Below are 24482 nucleotides of genomic sequence, written 5' to 3'. Positions count from 1 at the left end.
ATCCATGTCTGACCAGAGCCTGATCCACACCTGGCAAGAGCCTGATCCACATCTGACCAGAGCCTGGTCCATGCCTGACCAGATCCACAGCCTGATCCACACCTGGCCAGAGCCTAATCCACGTCTGACCAGAGCCTGGTCCATGCCTGACCAGAGCCTAATCTTGATCCATGTGTGGCGAGATGAATAGGAGAGACTGAGTAACTATACGCAAACACCGCCATCCACTGGACCAAAGTAGCTCCCCACCTCTCATTGGTCAACCCGGATTACGGGGATCAGAGCGAATGATGGCTGGAGTGCCTCCCGACCGTTATGAGCAAGATCAATTCATTTGACAATGAATCATCCCAGAAGTTGAGAAATGTGAATACCTGGTGACAGAGCTCTCACCTGTGGAATGGCAAGTTGAAGGAGAATGGGGGTATAAGGAGAAAGACTGGGCTGTAGGTGCTTACAGAGCATCGGGTCCGGAACTGCTGGGGCCACGCCTCTTGCTGCAGAGGGGAAGGAAACAGGATGGAGAGGCCATGGCGTGCAGAGAGGGGTCGTGGTAAGCCAGAGGGAGACAAAGCGTGGAGTGCTGGAAAAGGCAGAGCATTCCTGTTGCAGGGAAGAGAAAGTAGGGACCTGCTGCATGCCGCAGAGACTGCATGGCAGAGACCCAGGACGGGCGCAGGGAGGTCTCCCGAGTACAAGTGAGTGTGCAGAGAGACTGGCGTAGAAGGAAGCGTTGCGGTGCAGGCATCCAAGTAATGTCAGGTGCACAGGAAAGCCGAGTAGAGACTTGTGCAGAGCTGTACTCTTCAGTTCTGCAGTTCAATGGACTAGGGGCTCAGCAAGCAAAACCGGTGACTGCCCGCTGCCGCCAGAAGCGGGATCACATGTTGGGCTGGTAAGCATGAAGACGCAGCACCAGCCTCCAATGGGATCCCACTGTAAGACTTCCAGGGTGGTAGTCGTGGCAAAGGGCTGTACTGTTCCCACACCCTGGTGCCCCACAGATAAAACACAATGATGCAGAACACTTATGGTTACTGTCAAGAGTTCCTTCCAGTTCTGTCACTCCAGCTCCTGGTTTCCCAGTTCCACAAAACACTTCGGAGTCACAGTCTTTTTCCAACAGTTCAACTTTACTTATCAAAAGGGCACTCATTACTTTGGCATCACAATTCACACAGAGACACGTATCCTGTACTTTCCTTGCCTTCCGGGCAGACTCTGTTCCTTCTGTAATCTCTCTTTCCTTCCGGTGTTCATGGCTGTACCTCTAGTCAGACTCTGTTCTGTCCATGATTTACTTTTCCCTACCATTTTGGGCAGTCACTTTGGACAGTCCGTATCCCATCTGTGCCTTCCACATAACCAGCTCCCTATCAGTCCCTCATCCGGTTCCGATTGGGAAAGGTGCCGGGAACGCCATCTCAGCTGCTCCTGCCCCGGTATTAGACCCTGGATCCTTCTTGGGAATGGTCCTGTTGAGCTGGTGCCCAACCACACTATTCTCCGCTTGGGGCCCCTTACTTGCATAGCAGACTTATCCCCACAGCCAGTCACTGTCTGCTCCACTGCTTCTCATATAACCTGTCCTGGGCAGGCCACCGGGGCTTATGCTTCTAAACAGGAAGTGCCCGTCCTATACTTCCTTGCTCTGTGCTGCTCTGCTGACTCCACTCCACTGAACAACCCCTATACTGCCTGTACCTAAACTGACACTATTATTCTATTCTCTACTATTACTATACTCTCTATTCTATTACTCTATCTCTAATGTGCCACCCTCTATTCTAACTCCGCTATTACTCTACGCTAGTGTCTATCCCTAACTAAACATACACATTACATGGCAGATACATGACTTCTATACAAAGTCCAGAAATAGAAGGCGAGCACCATCACAATAGGCCACACATACGAACCATCATACGTGTATGAAAGAGACGCAGCCGGCAATACAACTGTTTTACGCTTGGGTGCACATTCATGGAAAATAAGCTAATCCACATAGCAAAAAATTGTAGAAAAAGAGCGGCACTCACCGCAGGTTACAACTATGGAAGCGCCTTTGCAGCGCGAAACTATCGACGTTGCTATTTCCTTTTTGCACCCGTTTTCCCGCTGATATGCTTTTATAATAAAGCCTTGACTACACCACCCCGATGAGTGCTGCTCTTTTTCTACTATTTTTTGCTAGATACATGACTTCACAGTACATAAACATTACATTTCACATTAAAGAACAATGAGGTGCTGCGTGTAATCATGGGAACAGTGTCCAGGGGAGAGAAGGCACATGTGGTTCCCCGCCACCTCCTTACACCATCCCCCATCGGACTGCAAGTGTGTAAAGGATAGCGGAGGCACGATAAGTTTAACCTGATAAAAAAAAAAGACTGTTGAGTTAAAAATAAACCCTTACACAGTTTAAGTTGTTTAACCCCCTTTTGGCTCCCTACAAGGAGAACCACTATTTTGTTAATTAAACCACACCCTTGTTAACCCTTGCTCTGCGCCTCTGTGTTACTGCATCCGTTTACCTGTGTTACACATGACCAGAGCCTGATCCTGACCCATCTCTGTCCAGAGCCTCATCCATCTCTGTCCAGAGCCTCATCCATCTCTGTCCAGAGCCCGATCCATTTCTGTCCAGTGCCCGATCCATCTCTGTCCAGAGCCTGATCCATCTCTGTCCAGAGCCCGATCCATCTCTGTGCAGAGCCCGATCCATCTCTGTCCAAAGCCCGATCCATCTCTGTCCAGTGCCCGATCCATCTGTGTCCAGTGCCCGATCCATCTGTGTCCAGAGCCCGATCCATCTGTGTCCAGAGCCCGATCCATCTGTGTCCAGAGCCCGATCCATCTGTGTCCAGAGCCCGATCCATCTCTGTGCAGAGCCCGATCCATCTCTGTGCAGAGCCCGATCCATCTCTGTCCAGAGCCCGATCCATCTCTGTCCAGAGCCCGATCCATCTCTGTGCAGAGCCCGATCCATCTCTGTCCAGAGCCCGATCCATCTCTGTGCATAGCCCGATCCATCTCTGTCCAGTGCCCGATCCATCTCTGTCCAGAGCCCGATCCATTTCTGTCCAGAGCCCGATCCATCTCTGTCCAGAGCCCGATCCATCTCTGTGCAGAGCCCGATCCATCTCTGTGCAGAGCCCGATCCATCTCTGTGCAGAGCCCGATCCATCTCTGTCCAGAGCCCGATCCATCTCTGTCCAGAGCCCGATCCATCTCTGTCCAGAGCCCGATCCATCTCTGTCCAAAGCCCGATCCATCTCTGTCCAGAGCCCGATCCATCTCTGTCCAGTGCCCGATCCATCTCTGTCCAGAGCCCGATCCATCTCTGTGCAGAGCCCCATCCATCTCTGTCCAGAGCCCCATCCATCTCTGTCCAGAGCCTGATCCATCTCTGTCCCGAGCCTGAACCATGTCTGACCAGAACCACTCCATCAGATCCCTGTACCTTTTCCTTACATTGCAAAAAAATGTCAGCTTACCCCAATGTTTGTAGATAAATTCCAATCCAATTCCTTGCACGTATCGGGCAGAGCAACCAGAAAGTGCAATATAAAAGAAAAAATTCAGCGTGGAATGAAAAGTAAAAAATGTATTTTATTATATTTACTAAAAGGGAAAAACATTTTCCAGACAAGCATGCAGGCGGTTACAACTCCATGTAGGACAAGTGAGACAGATCTACGCGTTTTGACGCTAGTCATTTTCAAGATACATTGTGTTATGAAAAAACACTACATTATCATTTTTGACCTGCCTGACTTCTCCCGTGCTACACCTATTCTGTGGAACCTTTAGACCTGTAGCTAATATTCTCTTTTATTCAGCGAAGCTTGAAGTAGCCAATGGACCATAAACGCATACACAACCTTCACTCCACCATTCTCCATACCTATCTATGCTTGTAGCCAGTGGTGTAACCTGAAGCTGGTGTTCTCCAAAGCAAAATTTCCAACAGGACTGCAGTGCTAACTATTATTGAATAATCCCTATACCAACAGAGCGGTTAGGTCTCCTGGCCTAATGGTACTGTCACACTTAGCGATGCACCAGTGATCCCGACCACGATGTGACGCGGTCAGGATCGCTGGTGCATCGCTAAGTGGTCGCTAGTGAGCTGCCACACAGGCAGATCTCACCAGCGACATAGCAGCGGTCGCTACTTACCTGTCAGACAAGGCGATGAAGACGTCCTCCCGTCCGCGTCCACGCGTCGCTCGTCGGCGCCACAGGAAGCCCAGCAGGAAGCTGACGACGAGAAACAGTCCAGGACGTTCTCGCGCGATCAGCGATAACCAGTGGGGGAGCCGGTCAGAGGTAAGTATCAGACATAGCGATATCGCTAACAATATCGCTGCTGCATCACAAAAACCAGTGACGTTATAGCGATATCGCTTAGGCCTGTTTCACACTTCCGTTTTTGCAAAAAAACGGATCCGCCATTTTTTTTGGTGGATCCGTTTTTTTCCCCATTGATTTGCATTACCGGCGGATCTTTTTTGCGGATCTGTCAATTTTTTTTGCGTCCGCCGAGATGCCTGGACGGACCATGTAACGTTTTTTGTGCTGAAGGATCCGTATTTTTATAGTGCGCATGCCCGGAGGAATGATGTCAGGCGGAAATTTAAGCCTGAAATCATTTCTGGCGGATAGAAAAAATTCTCTCTCTCTCCTGTTCCTTTAAAATTCTTCATTCGGCAGATCCGTCAAAAAAACAGATCCGGTGGCAACCGTTCACATCAGTTACAAACGGATCCGCTTTCCGCCTTTTTGGCGGATTTTAACTGACACAAAAAACTGAAGTGTGGAACAGGCCTTAGTGTGACAGGCCCTTAAATGAACACCGTGTGTTTATCTAATTACTCTGTCCATGCCATATTTAGATTGTATTCTCAGGGTCCTCTCTCCTGTATAGTGAAAGCTTATGGTAAGGGACCGCTCTACTCTAGAGTGTAAGCTCTTATGGTCAGCAGGGTCCTGTCTTCTGTAGAGTGTAAGCTATTATGATCAGTGGGGTCCTCTCTCCTGTAGAGTGTAAGCTCTTATGGTCAGCGGGGTTCTCTCTCTCCTGTAGAGTGTAAGCTCTTATGGTCAGTGAGGTCCTCTCTCTCTCCGGTAGAGTGTAAGCTCTTATGGTCAGTGGGGTCCTCTCTCTCTCCTGTAGAGTGTAAGCTCTTATGGTCAGCGGGGTCCTCTCCTGTAGAGTGTAAGCTCTTATGGTCAGTGGGGTCCTCTCTCTCCTGTAGAGTGTAAGCTCTTATGGTCAGTGGGGTCCTCTCTCTCCTGTAGAGTGTAAGCTCTTATGGTCAGTGGGGTGTTCTCTCTCCTGTAGAGTGTAAGCTCTTATGGTCAGTGGGGTCCTCTCTCTCCTGTAGAGTGTAAGCTCTTATGGTCAGCGGGGTCCTCTCTCTCTCCTGTAGAGTGTAAGCTCTTATGGTCAGTGGGGTCCTCTCTCTCTCCTGTAGAGTGTAAGCTCTTATGGTCAGCGGGGTCCTCTCCTGTAGAGTGTAAGCTCTTATGGTCAGTGGGGTCCTCTCTCTCCTGTAGAGTGTAAGCTCTTATGGTCAGTGGGGTCCTCTCTCTCCTGTAGAGTGTAAGCTCTTATGGTCAGTGGGGTGTTCTCTCTCCTGTAGAGTGTAAGCTCTTATGGTCAGTGGGGTCCTCTCTCTCCTGTAGAGTGTAAGCTCTTATGGTCAGCGGGGTCCTCTCTCTCTCCTGTAGAGTGTAAGCTCTTATGGTCAGCGGGGTCCTCTCTCCTGTAGAGTGTAAGCTCTTATGGTCAGCGGGGTCCTCTCTCTCTCCTGTAGAGTGTAAGCTCTTATGGTCAGCGGGGTCCTCTCTCTCTCCTGTAGAGTGTAAGCTCTTATGGTCAGCGGGGTCCTCTCTCTCTCCTGTAGAGTGTAAGCTCTTATGGTCAGCGGGGTCCTCTCTCTCTCCTGTAGAGTGTAAGCTCTTATGGTCAGTGGGGTCCTCTCTCTCCTGTAGAGTGTAAGCTCTTATGGTCAGCGGGGTCCTCTCTCTCTCCTGTAGAGTGTAAGCTCTTATGGTCAGTGGGGTCCTCTCTCTCCTGTAGAGTGTAAGCTCTTATGGTCAGCGGGGTCCTCTCTCTCTCCTGTAGAGTGTAAGCTCTTATGGTCAGTGGGGTCCTCTCTCTCCTGTAGAGTGTTAGCTCTTATGGTCAGCGGGGTCCTCTCTCTCTCCTGTAGAGTGTAAGCTCTTATGGTCAGCGGGGTCCTCTCTCCTGTAGAGTGTAAGCTCTTATGATCAGCGGGGTCCTCTCTCTCCTGTAGAGTGTAAGCTCTTATGGTCAGCGGGGTCCTCTCTCTCTCCTGTAGAGTGTAAGCTCTTATGGTCAGCGGGGTCCTCTCTCCTGTAGAGTGTAAGCTCTTATGATCAGCGGGGTCCTCTCTCTCCTGTAGAGTGTAAGCTCTTATGGGCAGCAGGATCTTCTCCTACACTCTTGTAAGGTCTAATGGAGAGAGACCTCATTCCTTTTGTCTTATTTATTACTTGTCATGTTACTTGTGAAATCTCCCTCATTGTAAATTGTTGCGGCACACTTTGGGGCTATATATAAATATTTCCTTCGCTCCCCCTTTAAGATGAGAAGACTCCAGTATTATAAATAGCACATGGTAGGTGGGAGCCGGTGGCAGGATTTTAAGCCAGGGCTCAGGAGCTTCCAGCTTCGTGTCTGCTCATATTTTCCCGCTTCAGTGATCCATGCTGAAAACCACAGTGACTTGGGACTGTATAATCAGGGATTCATGACTGGGACAGACGTAGATTTCTTTTTCATCCACTTAAAAAGTGTAAGCAGTATAAATGATTCAGAACAATTTCTTAATACCACGTTATTAAGACTCAGCCCTCACCACATGCCAGTCATCCTTCCCGATTAATGTGTCAACTGAATAATTAAAAAGATTCCGACTTTTCCTAAAAATTTCAGTGGAATTTTTTTTCAAAGGGAATCTGTTATCAGGAATTTGCCCCCCCCCCAAACTATTTATATGTTCATGTTGCCCTTTAAATGTCAAGCAGTACCTTTACATGGCCATGATGTTCCTACGTTACTGAGAAACCGAAACAAGAATTGATATGCAAATAAGGCTGAAGAGCTATGGTAGATCTGAAGCACACGTCACTCCAGCTCTACTCCCTGCCCAACATCATTTCCTCTTGCTTATCTGCTAGCTCCATCATAGAGGCTGTCAGTCAAGTATGAGGAGTTGACGCCCGGCAGGGAATAGAGCTGGAGTGACAGACAAATCAGATCTGCTTCACATCTACCATAATCTTTCAGCCTAATTTACGTATCAATTCAAAAACTTAGTTCTTAGTAATGGAAGAACGGATGGGGTATGTAAAGGTATTGTTTGACTTGTCATGGAAAGAGCTACACACATATATAAATAATTTGGGGGGTGAAATCCTGCTGACAGATTCCCTTTAACAAGGTTGTAGTGGTATGCATCACTTTACCTACTAGCTAGCATCCAGCTGAAATGGACAATGGGAGGGGAGTCGCCTGTCAGTCTTCTCCTGTCATCCAATCTCTTCGGCTTACATTGTTCCTCATTATTCTGATTGGCTGGGAGCAGCTAACAGACTAGGTTGCATCCCAACACTCTTTCAATATGTCCTTTTTAGTTGGATGCCAGGTATGGTATCCTACAGCTTTGAAAATGTTTAGATTAGGATTTTCTATAGGCAAATTGACCTCAAAATCTGTATTTCAACATTTCATTGCTTCCCCAGTGTACAAGCGTACTTGCATACAAATTAGCATTAGTGATGTTGAATGTTAGTAATCTGTGTCTTTTTAGCTTGGTATCCATGTGACTAATTATCAGACATGTTGTGGATTCTAAAACATTCATTTTATTTATTTTTTTAAACATGTCAATGTGGATAAAAACCCCATTCCCATGAATTGTTGGAATAACTATTATGGATTCTGTTCAGATTTCTCTGGCGATCCAAGTAGCCAAAGTAGCCACTCGTATAAAGTGATTATCTTAGTTGTTAAAAAGAGCAGTCAGCCAACTCTGTCCACACAGCGCCGGTGACGAGCTGATAAAGGAAACATTATCCTGTGTCGAACACAGAACTGAAAAATGGAGCTGCCATCACTGGGGGTGCGTTTAACGGCTGAGGATCAGAGGATCTTTCACAATGTGCAATCGTTTTTGACAGGTGTGGAAAAATTGCTGTAAAGTAAGTGCCTTCTAAAATAGAAGTGTTAATAGATTATTTTTATCAACTAACAAAATGAAAAGCGCATGAACAAAACACAGATCTAAATCAGATCAGTTTGGTAACCACCCTTTGGTTTCAGAACAGCATCAATTCTTCTCGAAGACCTTATCTGCTTGTATTTCTCAGCATCGAGGACCCCAAAAAGTTAGAAGCATCGAGGATGCAGTAATCGGCCAAAGAAACTTAGTGCAGCAGATGAAAAACACATCAGGTGTACTTCACTTCGAAATCGGAAGATGTCCAGCAGTGGCATCAACTCAGAACTGGTAGCCATCAGTGGGACAAAGTTACATCTATTTACTGTTCAGAGAAGTCTGGCCAGAAGTGGTCTTCATGGTAGAATTGGGACCAAAACCGGAAACCAAGTGTCTCAACTATGTACGAAAAGATAGGAACTGGGGTGAAAAAAACGGGAGCAGGAGCTCCGGACTGAGGAGTCAAATTGTGCAGTATTTGGCTGTTACAGAAGGCAGATTGTTTGTCCGTAGGTTGGAGAGCGGCATAATAATGAGGGTCTGTAGGAGCAGTGAAGCATGGGGGAGGGCTCTTCAATGTCCGGGGCTGCAATTGAGCAAATGGAGTTGAGAATTTGGTCAAGATTAATGGTGTCCTAATGCTGAGAAACACAGGCAGATACTTCTCCATTATGTAATATCATCGGGGAAGTGTCTGATTGGCTCCAAATTTATTATGGAGCTGGAGAACAACCCCCAACATGCAGAGAGTGCAAATAAGAACTATCTTCCTCTTAAAAAAGAGCAATGAGGTCTAGAAATAACGGAGCCCTGATCTCATCATCATCCAGACCATCTGTGATTATCTGAAGAGACAGAAGGATTAGTACAGAAGATCTGTGGTTAGTTCTCCAAGATGTTTGGAGCAACCTCCCTACCAAGTTCTTTCATGAACTGAGTACAAGTGACGAATGCCTAGAAGAACCGATGAAGGCAAAAAAGCGGTCACCCAATATTGTGGTAAAGATTTCTCTTTTACTCATACTCTTTTTTTTTTTTATCTGATTAATATAAACTATTAACACCTCTATTTTTTTTTAAAGCATTTTTTTTCACATCCGCCTAAACCTTTTGCATAGTACTTTCTATCACTAAGTTCTACACCATTCTACTCTAAACACATCTAGATGTACCTTATTTTTTTTTGCAAGTGGACAATCCCTTTAAGCCACAATGCACATAGTAAAAAGTTTGGGCATTTATTTTTATTGCATCCAGAGCCTGGAGTGCAGTTTTATCTCTTTTTTTTTATTGTTCTTGTGCAATTTAGCTGCCTTTTTATGATAAAAAGGTTTTTTTTTTTTTTTTTTTTTTAATAGGCGTCCTCCACGATTCAGCCGCTTGCTTTATATATTTTTTTTTGTTTTAGGAAGGATTGCTGAGCTCAGCAAGATGGGAAGAATATTGTCCATAATTCGCAGAGATAATATTTTTTAAAGGCGCCGGCGTGGACGTCCATTATTCAAGCGAGAGTTAATTGCGTGTGGAACGATCTTCGCATTGAGAGCGGCTCGTAAAAGGACCTATGATTTTAGATCTACATTTATTTATGAAAATGCCACGGGCTAGAGGCCGCCTGCCGCACCATGGGTTCTCCTGGATTGTAAGAATCCGTGTAGGCGCTCAGAGGATAGGACCTGCTTATTAATAATTAAAGGGGAGGCTGAGAAGTAAAATTAATCGTGTCTATATTTATAGATATTTATTAGTTTTTTTTTTTTACTTGTGGTACTGCTGAATGTTCTCCACTGGGGGGCACCAAATTCCCTATTACTTATTTTACGGACATACTTTGCCCAAATTGCATATGATTACATTGTACCGTACAAATCGTCTGATATATCATAATTCATGAATTCATTAAATAGATTTATTCCTCAATATCGGACGAATGAGCAAACTCCCTGATCATTGGCTGATTTTGATCATTTATGTTGGGAAAAAAAAACCCCTCATCATTATCAATAGCATCATCAGCATATTCCCTCCATGAAAGCGAGGAGTGATGCCAACAATGTGCATGCAGTATATACCCCCATGTAGGTTTGTCACCCATATGACCGAGCGCCGATATACCGGTATAATCAACCAATGTATGGGCAGAAATCGACCGGTATTACTAGGCCTTAAATGATATGGACACCTTTCGGGGGGCTTTTTTTGTTCCTAAATGCATGTATGTATTTTGGACTAAAATTGATTTTTTTCATTGGGATTCACTAAAAATTTTGCACCATTTGACTTTTACAGACTCTTTATTTTCCTGCACATTGCTAGATGCAGAATGAGCTAATTGAGAATCCATCAGTGAGCTCAAGTAGACAGTTTGTAAATATTTTTTTTTCCTGCCGATGTCCGATTTTCATGCAGTTTTCATCCATGCGTCTGTTTTTTATGTATGTGTGTGATTTCATTACAAAATGTGTCTATATTAAAAAATCTACATTTTCCTCGGTTAATAATGGAAAAGTATTCATAAAACGCGGATGTTCCTTGTGGCATTTGATTTTTCTTTTTATGGCACCCATGTACTTGAATTAGGGAGTCTCCTTGGATATACAGAAGAAAGTGGCGCAGGCTGTGATTTTTTTTCTCAGTTAATCACACAAAGGTGACATCAACCCCTCCTACTATCACCCCACTTGCCACCGCTACAGGGCAAGTGGGAAGAGCAAGGCTAAATGCCAGAATTGGCACATGTGCCTTTTCTGGGGTGGCTGAGAGCTGATGCTTTTAGCCAGGGTGTGGGGGGGCAGTATCCATGGCCCCTTCCTAGGCTATTAATATCACGCAGCTGTCTGCATAACCTTTGCTGGCTATTAATCATAGGGGACCCCACATCAATTTTTTTAGCATCCCCCACTTTAAAAGCCAGTAAATGCTAAGTATACAGCTGTGAGTTGATATTAATAGCCTGGGAAGCTCCATGGGTATTACCCCCTTCCCAGGCTATAAAAATTGGCCCCCAGCCATCGGCTTACCCTCTGCTGGTTACGAAAATTGTGCAAGAGCCCACGCCATTTTTTTCAGAAAAATAATCTTATATTAATTAAATACATGTCCAGTAATTTGCACACACACTGCTCTAATTGTATTTGTCACTGACATCTATATATCTACCTATTCCATTTGTATTTAGTGCATGGAATCCATCTCTTCTATCCTGTCGGCTCCTGCAGTGATTTTACAGAACCTAGTAGATGTTTTACTGGCTTTTCTCCTATCTATCTCTCTATGCAATATAAATACATATATATGCGTGTGTGTCACTGACACACATAGAATGTGTGTATGTATATATATATATATATATATATATATATGTGTGTGTGTGTGTGTATGGAGCGCCCTCATTCGCCAGGGCCGTGGGGTACTCGGTACCGGGCCGGTTGATCTTCTCAACAGGAGTTGTCACGGCAGCGGTGACCCGGTCCATGGCCCTGGGGCTCCATTGCAAAAGGGGTTGTTTCAGTATGCTTATGGTGGTGAAAGTTTATAAGTGATTCATGATGCCACCTGTGGTGTTCGGCAAATGTTAAGCCGACGCTGCAGGCAGATCCTCTGGGACAGATGGTGTAGTGCAGCAATGATGTTATAGCCCTCCACAGGCAGGGCTGTAGTCCCAGGGCAGTGTAGGTGAAGTGACACTTAGATGGTGTAGTGTCAGGTGCAGGAGGGACGTAGCGGTGTCGGGCAGGCTGGCACAGGAATAGGTGGAGGACACCAGGGCATGTTCCAAAGCTTTACTCACAGTCTGTTGTGGTACAGGTGCCCGCATCCGTGCCGTGTCCTCCGGGTCAGGAGCTCAGTCAACTTCCAGGCAAGATGAAGCACTCCTTTCCAACACTCTGCCAAAATATGTGCCTTTTTTGAACATCTCCCTTTTAACGCCTTTGAATGAAGTACTCACAGTACTGAGTTACACTGGAGTTCCTCCTGTCAGATGTTCTTAGAACTCTACTTGTACGGCAGACAGCTGTAGCCTACTTCGGAGACTCCTTCTACCAAGGCCCGGCTCACACATGTTGCTGTTGTGCCCCCAAGTCTGGTGTGGGAATAAAGCGGTCACTACTTCTATTCCTCTGGTGTCTGCTGCAGGACCATTAGTATCCATACAACCTTGGGGACCGGACCCCGGCCTTGCGCTTAGAACTTGGGAAGGGTTCTCCTCTAACGCTAATCCTTGGTTCTCTTATTCTCCTCATGTTTCGTACTAATCCTTTCCTTGTTATGGAGATACAGGCTTTCTTTCAATATTCCTTTCTTGTGCCAGCGGACCCAGGTCACTGAGGTCGGCTGCAGCACTTCCATCAATCCATCCCTCTCCTGGGGATCTCTCAAACTCTCTGACTAAATCCTATCCTCTTCCCGCTCTTTTTGTGCAAACTAAACTCCACCCGCCTCCCAGCACGCTTCGTGTTCCAAGCAGGGAGCCACCAAAGGGTGCTTTGCTACACTACTGTGTTGTGTGGGATGCAGGTGTGGAGCGTGGTCAGGTGTCTCCACCTTATCTGGATGTGGGTACCACACCTCAGGAGGAGGTGCAGTACCTCTGTGGCAACTGAGCCCTCAGGGGCGCCACATATATATATATATATGTATTCTACAGTATGTGTATATATATATATTCTATCTATTCTATTCTAACCTGTCAGTGTGATTTTACTGTAGCCGCATATGAATTCCCGGCTTTTCAAAGGACACCGGTGCGTAAAAATCGGACAGCAATCACATAGTGCGAGTGCTGTGCGTTTTTTTCTCACATCCATTGACTTGCATTGGCGAGTGTCGTCCGAGATACGCAGCAGTACGCAGCATGTTGCGATTTTTTTTTTCTCAGTCCGATTTCAGCTGAGAAAAAAAATTACAGATGAGATGTAACTCATTGCATAACATTGGTCAGAGTGCAATCCGATTTTTTTATCGCTTGGCACGCTTCCGTTTTTTTTGCCAATGGGTACGTAACCGTTAGGTTGCATTCTGAGTCCATCAGCAGCCTATGGTCACGAAATCAGCCATATTTTTCTCATCTCATTGGACCCTTTTAATCTTCTAGGGATGTGTTCCAACATGGTAATATAATGGTACAGTCGTTAATCTGCGCGGATTGCGGAGAGATGCCTTTTAATCACGAGTGTGGATTCCTGCGGCAGAGCCTGCCCGGCCTGTAACTTCTCCAGGACCGGATTACAGATGGCGCGGAGCTGAGTGATCCATATGCATGAGCCGCATTGCCATTCAGTCGGCGCCTCTCCTTTGTTTATGACAATCACGGCGGTGACAGTAGTTAACGATTCCGCGCTGACAAGGAATCGCGCGTGCTCTTTCTAAAAATAATTTCTGTTTGAACGTCGTTAATTAAATGCTTCCATGCTGCGCGGTTTATTAATCTTCTGGTACTCTGCCATTAAAAACAAAAAAAGAGAGGTCCCTTACCCTCTAAAGTATTTAACTCAAAGACTGTTGTGATCAACACTTACAAAGTATGCCGATCGGGGGATATGAAAGCTCGGGCGCACGTGAAAAAAAAAGCGTTTGTCCTAATTACCGTCATTGCTTAAAACTTTATTTTGATAATTATGGAGTGACGCGTGGCGGGGACGGACGTGCGGAGCGTCGCATACAGGGGGCTTTTATGTGTCCCAGTTCTGTAGAAGTTCAACAGGTTTACTCTTTGTGCTCTGTGTCATCCATATAATTATTTAGGGACCACGGTTGTTTCCTTTCCTTACGCCCTTTAATTTATTTTGTGGTATAGTGAAATATCGGACACCTAAAAACCTTTATGTATAAAAAATAACCCAGAGTTTGCCAAATTTGGTCCAGTTGGTTGAGGAAATCCAAAATATAATTTTGGTCTTCTTTTTTATAGAGGCTTTAAAATGGTGGCCCCATTTTTGAAATTTATGCCATAAATTTCTATTTAATCTCGAAAATGTCAGTCACCCCCCCCCACGGGTCCACCTCACCATTTCTGAATATGAACTTGGGCCCTGATCTCAAGATATGCTCAGGTCATGCCGGTGATTTAACGTGGTAGGGGGGCACAGGGTCCGCGAGCTACTGTAGGTTTACAGATTCCGGCACAGGTGGCGTCACAGCATTGTACCGCCTCTGCAGACCCCTCTATATCCATGCAGGAAAGAAGAGAATTCAGACTAGGTGAATATATACTTTACTTTTTTTGTATGGAATGGCACACAGGTGGCATTATTACTTTTGTAGAGAGAACATCATTACTTTTTAGGGGGAATTATTTGCTTTGCGAAGGCATAGTTGCTAATTTTCAGTCACCACCAGGTCAAATTCATCTCCAGCTGTCATTGTACTCTGTATACAGATTTTTTTTTTTTTTTTTTTTAAAGGAATTTCAGATGTGCACCTTTCATACCTTTTTTTTAATACCACATTATAACCAGGTTTAAAATTTAAAAAAAAAAAAAAAAAAAAAAAAAATGTTACTCTGTTGGGTGTTGTTTATGCTTAATGTGTCCCTGCAAGATGGTATCAAATTATATTGGATAAGTTAGCCAAAATTAACCACATATCCTTGTGAGAGATGGAACAATAATACAAATTTAATTTTTTGTAATTAAATCTGTTCCTCCATTGGCCCCCCCCAAAAAACACCTTAATTGTAATATGTAACTGACAGTGCTCAGTGCCCCCTTGGCGTGACTAAACGCTTTGTAACGCCGTTCCACTCCTTTATCTAGATAATGGCCACTCCTTCTATGTTGATTGACGGCGCTAAGATAAACCATCGTTATATGATCACTGACCATGTACAGGAGCAAGACGTCTCCTCGCTCTCTCCTCGCTGCTGACATCGCTCGATTCCGCTGCTGTCACTTCAGTGCAGGAGAGATCACACAAATCGCTCTGTTTCCAGCTGACATTGCTACACAGTGATACCCGAGCGATGTCATGAGGGAGGAGAATGTGATGTGTGGGCTTGCTCCTGCGCTTTTGTGAGAGCAGAGGAGACGAGCAATGTCAGCAGCAATGCGAGAGTGTTTTGTGTGCCCTTTCCGATAGAGGGACAATGATCATATAATGGTGGTTTACAGTGGTATGATGAACCCCAATGCAAAATTTGGACCCTGGCCCCCACCTGCATTTTGGTCAGATGTATAGGCCCTTGCAGCACTCTATATACTACAAAGACATATGTATTTCCCCATATAATGACGCCCCTTCCTGGAATAATGTCCCGCCTCCTGAGCCCCATCTTTTATAATTGTGTAATGACCAGGCCGAACGTTCCCTGCTATCCACCCCCACACAGTGTCCGCAGCCGAAGGAATTATGACGCACACCGGTCTCGGGGATAACAGTTGCTTTTACTTCAGCAGGAACGGGAATTTTAACTTGGAACAAATAAGGAACAGTCTCTCATGGGTAGTCCACGGCAAATACAGTTCACACTTTGATGCTGACATGAGATTGGGGTCTGGAGCTTTAAGAGCACTGGACAATGTCTTTTGGTATTTTACAGAGGGAGGTAGACGCAGCAATTAGAGGTTACAGACCTGTACTTGGGGCTATCTCCACAGTGTGTCACGGCACGTGCACAAGTACTTATAGGTGAATGTAGAAACTGTGGTGAATCCAGTCAGAAATACTTTACATGTGGTGAATCCTGTCAGCAATACTTTACATGTGGTGAATCCTGTCAGCAATACTTTAGATGTGGTGAATCCTGTCAGCAATAGAATGATGGCTGGACAGGTTAGAGGGAACTCAGGCTTTTATGCCTGCAGGAGATCTTGAGGTAAAAACCTTCTCCACATGTGTTCTGCTCTCCCTGAAGGCATCCCTCAGACAACAGAACATTCTAGACTTGCCTGGAAAACAGCTCCTCCTATTGACCATGTGACTAGGAGCTGGCCAATAGGAGACCGAATTCACATCTCAGATCCTTACAAAACAATAATTCCATCATTGTACACTTTCACCATTAGATGGCAACAGAACGCAGCAAACGAGAAATGCATTGCATCTAAAGTGAAGGTGACTAGAAATGGAGAATTACAGCTCACAAATAATGTAGAGAGCCAGTTAGAGAGTGAGCTGTAGTGTACAGAAGCTACTCACAATTCAGTATTATTTAAAGTGACGGGCACACTCTGGACTGGGTCACTACAATTGTCCCCCAACTTATCCCCTTCCTATTATAATTTCCCCTTCCTGGCTCCCTTACTGATAAAGTATTCCCCATACTGGGCCCTTTCCTGGTATAGTTTACCCCCATCCTGGGCCCCTTCCTGGAATAATGGCCCGCATCCTGGGCCCCATCCTTTAGAACTGGCTCCCAACTTAGCCCCTTTCTATTATAATTTTTCCATCCTGAGTACCTCCCTGTTATAGTGTTCCTCATTCTGGGCTCCTGGTATAATGTCCCCCATCTTGGGACCTTTTCCAGGTATAATATCCCCATTCTTCTTCAACACATTACAAAAAACACAATTCTTCTTACCTTCCTCAGCTCACAAGACTCACAGCATCCTCTCCTATATCCAACGTAGGAGCCAGCAGCTGCCTTCAGCTTCCCTGGCACGGCACATGATGTCACTCCCGTGTGCTGCCCCTGACAGGCATTCTGAAGTTGGCTGCTGGCCTCTGATTGGCTGACTGTGTGTATTGTGGTGCAGGGAGCCAACGGATCTCTTCTTTGTAATAGGTTCCAGCTGAATGCGTGTCCTCAGATACACATCTAGCTGAATTAGGCGCTGGTGTTGGCGGGACCCCCTTCCACATGAGCCCGGTTGAGGTCGCACTATGGTGGTCTATCTGGCAATCTGAATAAATGGTTGGAATGGTGCGCCCCTTCTGCCACCTACCACCCTAGTGGCATAGTCATAGATGATATGACTCTCCATGGGCACAACCAAATGCTGCATTTTCTTCCTTTTCCCCCCTTTTCAGTCTCAAGGTGTCAGTGCTGCACTTCTTACCGGAGAAATTCTGGGGATTCCACTGCTTGCAATTAGCAGATGCTGATATTTCTGGACGCGTACACATTGTGGTTAGTCTGTACCGTCTCTGTAAGAACCTTTGGAAAAATGTTCTTTTTAGTAGGACCGGCCTTGGGCAGACATGAGGTCTCGAGGGTTTATGGGCCCTGTGTTCTGCTGGGGCAGTAATTATCTCACTAATTAAGGGCAGCAACGAGAGGTGGCCGGACTTGACACAGGTACGATGAAGCCGCCATTAATCTTGTAGGTTACCATTCAGAAGCTTAGCACATACAATGGTCCCAGGGCTATTTCAGGACATCGCCTTTTTGTTCGTAAAAAAAATCCCTATAGGAAGTCTTGATCAGAGAGATGAATGACAGGATGGCCTGAAAAATATCTACTCCCCCATCACTATTGTATCGGACATATCTCGGGTTCTGAGAACCTTCGTACATCCTCGCGGTTATCAGCTCACATTATAATACCGCACTGTTCTAAACTTTGTGTCTTATCATCAGATTTAGTGATTAAGGTGATGATGTCTGTCGCTTCCTCTTTACACAGTAGATTTTTGTTTTTTGCAGGCGTTGTTCTTTTATTTCTCTCTTTTTCCACAGTATCTGGTGTACAGCAGTGATTTTTGCCATTTGAAAACTAAAGGTAGAAAATAATGGCTCCATCCTTCTCAGTTTAGAAAACACATTCACGGTCTATTACCAGAAAGTGGCATTTATTAAAATGTAGAAATGAAATATATATATTTTTAAATTGCTGTTTGTACATTGGCCACTAGATGTCAGTACAGCAAATGAAACTACGGATTGGTAAAGAGAAAAAAATAAATAAAAGTTTTGATTTACAGCCTGCAGTAAAACTGGTTGTCATGGTCCCATTGTGACATATAGATGGCTCTGTTGTACCGAGTCAAGATAAACCGCTTTCATATAGAGAACAGCAAAGTTTATAGAGTTAAGGTGCATTTACCCTGCACGAATAATGGAGAAAAAAAAAAAGTCGATATTTCCTCAAGGGACAAAATAGTTGAGGGTGACAGAAGCCGGACACCCTGTGATCAACCTATTTTCAGAGTTTAAAATAAATATCTAATAAACTTGGTTTAATGGATTCCATATTTTAAGGAGTTTTCCATGACTGTAGGACGCTACGTTTCAGATGTGGCCAAAATATGTAGCGTCAAAAACGCACCTAAAACTCATCAGGGGTAACACCACCTTACAGTTCCAGGAAAGATAGTGGATAGGCTGTATAGAAATCGCATTTTTTTTTATGCTGCGTAAACTAACCTGGAGGTATCAAAAACAAAGCAGCTTTAATGCCCCACTATGGCATTTAAAGTATTTTACTGCTGGAGTGGTGTCACTAATGTAAGTCCCCTGCACCTAGTAATATACTTATTAATCGCGGTCTTCAGCTGTTCTCAGTGCCGCTCCGGTCGTCTTCTGCAGGTTGTGATCTGTTAGATCACTCCTGTGCTTTCTGGGAGAGCCGAAGGTCATTTCTCAATGTACAGTAAGTCTACGAAGGTCAGAACGCGGCCAGATCGGGGCTGTCATAGACTTGAGAGCTTGTGACCGTTAGTTCAGATCACAAGATGGTGGGGTGGGACCAAAGTGGTGACGGCAAGAGCTGAAGACCGCAGGTGGTGAGTATAATACCAGAGGCAGGGAACTAAGAGTAAAGGCGCCACTCCTGTGCAGGAATAAAAAAAATTGCTGGAATGGTGCTCTAAAACAGAACATGCCTAAAAGAGACAAAAATCAAAGGGTCAAAAATGCCATAAAAAACGCACACCAAAACGCAAATAGCCTAATTTTGCTGATGCAGAAATGTTCTAGAAAATCTGCAGCATCAAAACCTCAATACTAATCATGGGAAGTTAACCTGATATGGGAGATATTCTCTTCTCAACATTAGATGGCAGACAGCATTATATACAGAGAAGAGCAAATAGGGGAGCGCTTATTCACAGTTCCAGCATATGTCCATCCCTGTTGGTGGGAGCAGTTATGCCCCTCTGAGAAATCTTCTGCATTTGGTTATTTCTTTATATGCTTGCTGCTATAGCGCCATCATATTCCGTAGTGCTTTACAGACATCAATGGTTGGCACAAGGAGAGCTTTTATTTCACACAGTGCTTTAGAATTTGTACTGGCTTTATACTCTGCGAAAAACGCATCAAAGGAGCTATTATCAGCAGGAGATTATCACTACAGGACTAGATATCTTCTGCCTCCTGGTCCAATCACACTCCAAGCACTGATTAGCAGCTTTCTGTCACTATACAGTGAACACAGAAAGCTGCCAATCAATGATGTGGGTGGGGTATACACATCTCAGCATTCAGAGGTCTGTTAGATCTGCAGCGGAGAAAGCTGTGATTGTATCACAACTGCTGCACATTGCTGGAATCAGGATCTCTGTCCTACATCAGATTACATATCAAAAACCTGCTCACAGATTCCCTTTAGACGGTACACATCATGAACTATGTATGTGCAACGCCCACTAGGGCAAGGGGTACTCGGTACTGGACCAGTCAGTTCTTCAGGGGATGTCACGACAGCAGTGACCCGGTACGTGGCCCTTGGCGTGCAATTAAATAAAGATGGGAAAAGTTTACAGGGGATTAAGTCGTGACCCCACCCATGGTATTCGGCAATGAGATAGCCGACGCTGTTTAAGGAGGCCGCTGGGGCTGTTGGTGATGCAGCAGAGTTGATACAGCTCTCCACAGGTAGAGCTTTGCCCCAGGGTAGTCATAGGGTTAAAGGTGATGGAAATGGTTGTTAAGCAGGGCAGATGATGCAGTAAATAATCTGAGGACACAGTGGAGTGCAATCTTCACATTTTTACTCACAGTTCTTCCATTTACAATCCCCAGTCGGGGTGCAGTGTCCTCCCGGTCGGTGGTCCAGCCAGCTTTTAGGTAATTTGGGGTACACTGTACCAGAACCCCCTTCTTATGTTCCTTTCCTGGCCATCTCTCTGCGCTGGCTCCCACCTCTTCTGTCCTGCGCCTTCACACACAGTGTCCAAAACCAGCAGCCTCGGATCCTGTTGGGCAACGTTCTCTTAGTCCACTTGATCCTATATGGCTGCCTTTTCAGTGAATGTGTGTGGATTTGGCTGTCGCACATACAGTTGCTACAGCCTCTGGTTTGCTGGCTGAGTCCTTAGTTTCTCCACTAGTCTGGGGCCGGTCCCCTACTGCGACCTGGTCCCTCCACTTGACTACAGTCGGCGTGGAATCGGGCGCCACGGGTGGATTCCTCACTTCCTGTGCCCCTAGGACCCCTTCTTTCTCTCTTCTTTTTTCTCACGCTGTGCTAGTCTAGCGATATGCTCCTCTCTCCTTCTGTCCCCAGCACCAGCTGCCTTCCTCCCTCCAACTGACTCCTGTTTCTATGACAATTCTCTCTGACTCCTCCCCTTCTCTACTTCCTCCACCCACACCCTCTACCTAGTTCCCCCTTGGCCTAGAGGGATCTGGTGTTGGGTGCTAGTGTGTGGGTACTGGGTAGTGTCCCCTCCTTACCCGAGAGTGGAGTACCACATCTCTGGCTGAGGTGCAGTACCTTTGTGGCGACTGGACCCTCAGGGGGCGCCACATTCCCTCCGTTAAACACAGCAAGTCCTTTGGCTAGAACAAACAGGTGTTAAAACATACAAAACATTTTTCTGTAATGCAGCATTACAACGGGTATAACAGTCAAACATGTAAACAAGTAACTCTTCTTCCCTTTATGGGAGGCACTTTTCTTTAAACTTTATGCATATCTTCTATAAATATAAAATATAACTTTAATATAAATACTATCAAAAATGTGAAATATAGCGTTTACTATCAATGAAACTTTCCCTATCAAGTTTATCAGGTGTCAGTAAGATCCCGATCTGGGGTGTTCTTCTTCTTCTCCTAAGTGCAATATGTGTGAACCCGTCTCAAACCCCCAACGTAGGCCCAGGGTGTGGCTACAGGGCATATCTAAGTTGTTGGATAACATTTCGGCCACGCCAGATGGTTTTTGTTCTGTGGTCTGCTGTATTTTACTCACACTCTACACAGTTGCTGTAAAACTAATAAGGAGCACATATAGTGCTAACTATATACAAAAGAAGTTCTGGCCATTCACTGTCCATGGTCATATTGTCTCCCAGATATAGATCACGATCTGGATGTCCCTCCAGAAGGTGCGATTCCACATCCTGCCGGGTGACGAAGACTTCTGAGACCATACAAGGCTCCTTTATGAACCCCCAGCTTTTCTTTGGCTTGAAGGCAACCACGAGGACCTGCCTCAGTTGGTGATGCAGCAGAGTTGGTACAGCTCTCCACTGTGTCCTCCGATTTATTTGCAGCGTCACCTGCCTTGCACTATGAACACCACCATCACATTTAACACTATAACTGCCGTGGGGCCTAGCTCTACCCGTGGAGAGCTGTACCAACTCTGCTGCATCACCAACTGCCCCAGTGGATCTGAACTGCAGCGTCGTCCATATTATCATTGCCGAACACCACGGGTGGCGTCACAAATTATTCCCATCTTTATTCCCCAAAATCATCATCTTTACTTCTATTGCACGCCCAGGGCCATGGACTGGGTCACTGCTGCCGTGACATCCCCTGGAGAACTGACCGACCCGGTACCAAGTAATCCCGGCCCTAGTGGGTGCTGCATACGGAGTGAAGTATTCGCCTTTTTTTGTTCTCAAAATTTATTAGGATCATTTGCAGAAAAGATGAAAAATAATTTTTGGTAATGTGAAAAGTCAACTCATTACATAAGTATGCGCTATATATATAACACAGTTTATATATATGTGTGTGCAGTTTATATGTGTGCGTGCGCAGTTGTATTGTATATACAGTTGAAACCAGAAGTTTCTATACACTATATATAAAGACATATCTGCAGGTTTTTCTCAATATCTGACATGAAATCAGAATAAACCTTTCCCGTTTTAGGTCAATTAGGATTACCATAATTATTCATATTTGCAAAATGTCAGAATAATGAGAGAGAGACAGAATGTTTTATGGCATTTTTATCACTTACTGCAAAGTCAAAACTTTCCATCCATTTCATTAGTATTTGGTGCCATTGCCCTTAAGCTGATTGACTTGGGTCAGACATTTGGGATCTCCTTCCACAAGCTTCTCACAATAGTTGGTCAGAATTTGGGCCAATTCCTCCTCACTAAACTGGTGTAACTGATCCAGGTTTGTAGGTCGCCTTGCTCTCACCGGCCTTTTCAGCTTTGCATATAAATGTTCAATAGGATTGAGATCAGGGCTTTGTGATGGCCACTCCAAAACATTAACTTTGTTATCCTTAAGCCACTTTGTTACCATTTTGGCAGTATGTGTTGGGTCATTGTCCAGTTAGAAGACCTATTTCCACCCAAACTTTAAGTTCCTGGCTGATGTCTAGAGATGTTGCTTCAGTATTGCCCCATAATGTTCTTTTTTCATGATGCCATCTATTTTGTGAATTGCACCAGTCCCTCCTGTAGCAAAACAACCCCACAACATGATGCTGCCACCACCGTGTTTCACAGTTGGGATGATGTTCTTAGGCTTTCAAGCTTCTCCCTTTTTCCTCCAAACGTAACGATGGTCATTATGCCCAAAAAGTTCAATTTTAGTTTCATCAGCCCACAGGACACGTCTCCAAAAATTAAGGACTTTGAACAGTTTATATATGTGTGCTTGTTATGTATGACTATACTTATTAAGTATAGTCACAGGACCTAACTTCGTCTAGAAAATCCTCCATACACAACTGATAGGGACAAGAAAATGAACTTTTTGGGAATCAGAAATATGGACTTTGGGCAGGAGAGGGGTTGTACTGTACCGACCTTAAGGAGCCCTCGACTTGTAATTGGTGTTTTATAATCTTAGTTTAACAGGTAAAAAAATCTGTAGCGGTTTTGATTAGTTTATTGACAAACGAATATAAGATGTTCTCTGATTTGCACTTTTGTTTTTACTAAAGTTTATTTCTTTTTCTTTCCTCTAATATTGCCAAGGTGTTGCTTTCCCTAAGCAGATTTATTTAATTTCTTCCAGCTATTCATTGCAATCGGAACTCCAATAATATCGACCACCCTGCCAGTACGGACAACATCAACCTGAACCTCAAGGGGGGACACGCAGACTCACCCTCCGCTAAGGACACTTCAAAAGTTCCTGAGCCCAAAGGGACACCCAAGAAACTGCAGACAGATGCACCCAAGGTAATAAGGAGCCGGGGCCCAAGAGTGATGTTAAAACAAATCATTTAATTAGTAGAGAGTGTTTGTTCTGTAAACACGACAGATGCGGATGATTAGAATGCAAAGCGGAACGAGGAGTCCTGAGGTGAAAATAATTAGAGAAGAAAAATAGAGTGCAGTAGAGAATCAGCACCGAGAATGCCTGGTGAATGTCTAATCGCTCTATTCACGGCTTGCTGCCGCCTCACTTTGGCTTCTTGTGTATTGCATGTTGCTTTATACTACTCTTATTTAGCAAAGTTTAGCATATTGAGTTCACTTTTAGGATTGCTACTTACAATCGGTGACACATCCCAACTTGGACCTCTCTACAAGGAGAAACATTCCCCTTTAGATCCCGTCAGAGGCCTCTCACCCAGCCAACCTGTTCTTGCTTTGCACTGATGAGGGGCAAAAACTCTGAAACACCTGTCTGCAAATGGAGGTGTCGTGATCTCAGTGCGGGTTTGACTCGCACATTTGGGGTTAATGTCTGGAACCAGTGCCGATGACTGGCATTTCTGGGGTTAAAGGTTGTGATCCCAGGCTTACCTGCACACCTGGGGCTATGATTGTGGCCTCTCCCTGGTTCTGGGGGAGGCTTCTTATAGCCTCAGGACACTCCCATCCCTGTCAGTTATACTTTCGCCCTTGGCATTGTGTGGTGACCCCTGAGTGTGTTTGTGCTGTGTTCTGGTTGCTTGATTCTCTGTGTATGACTCGGTCTGTTCTCTGGATATTGCTTTGGATTCTGCTTGGTACCTTCTATGTCTGTTTGGTTTTGACTGCTGCTTGGCCCTGACTATCCGCTCTGTCTCATCCCTGGTACGTTACAGCTATCTCTGTGTATGACCTCCGTTTTGCCTGACTCTGAGTAATTCTGTATAGTGTCTTTCCATCTCACTAAGCAGGACGCTAAGCCCCGCTCCCTTGCAGTCACATGAC

At 45.2% G+C, this 24482-nt stretch overlaps 1 protein-coding gene across 1 annotated transcript in view; it reads left to right on the top strand.

The window, feature by feature from the left end:
- Nucleotides 1–24482, top strand: part of SAMD12 (sterile alpha motif domain containing 12) — a 701452-nt gene that overhangs the window by 37225 nt on the left and 639745 nt on the right. The window contains exon 2 of the mRNA XM_073590234.1: nt 23353–23519. Within this exon, the coding sequence (XP_073446335.1) occupies nt 23353–23519 (167 nt within the window). The remainder of the gene's footprint in view (nt 1–23352; nt 23520–24482) is intronic.

Source organism: Dendrobates tinctorius, unplaced genomic scaffold (assembly GCF_039654945.1).
Source record: "Dendrobates tinctorius isolate UK_male_01 unplaced genomic scaffold, ASM3965494v1 ptg000116l, whole genome shotgun sequence".
Lineage (NCBI taxonomy): Eukaryota > Metazoa > Chordata > Amphibia > Anura > Dendrobatidae > Dendrobates > Dendrobates tinctorius.
Note: the sequence above shows the minus strand (reverse complement) of the source record. Positions and strands in the feature narration are given on the sequence as shown.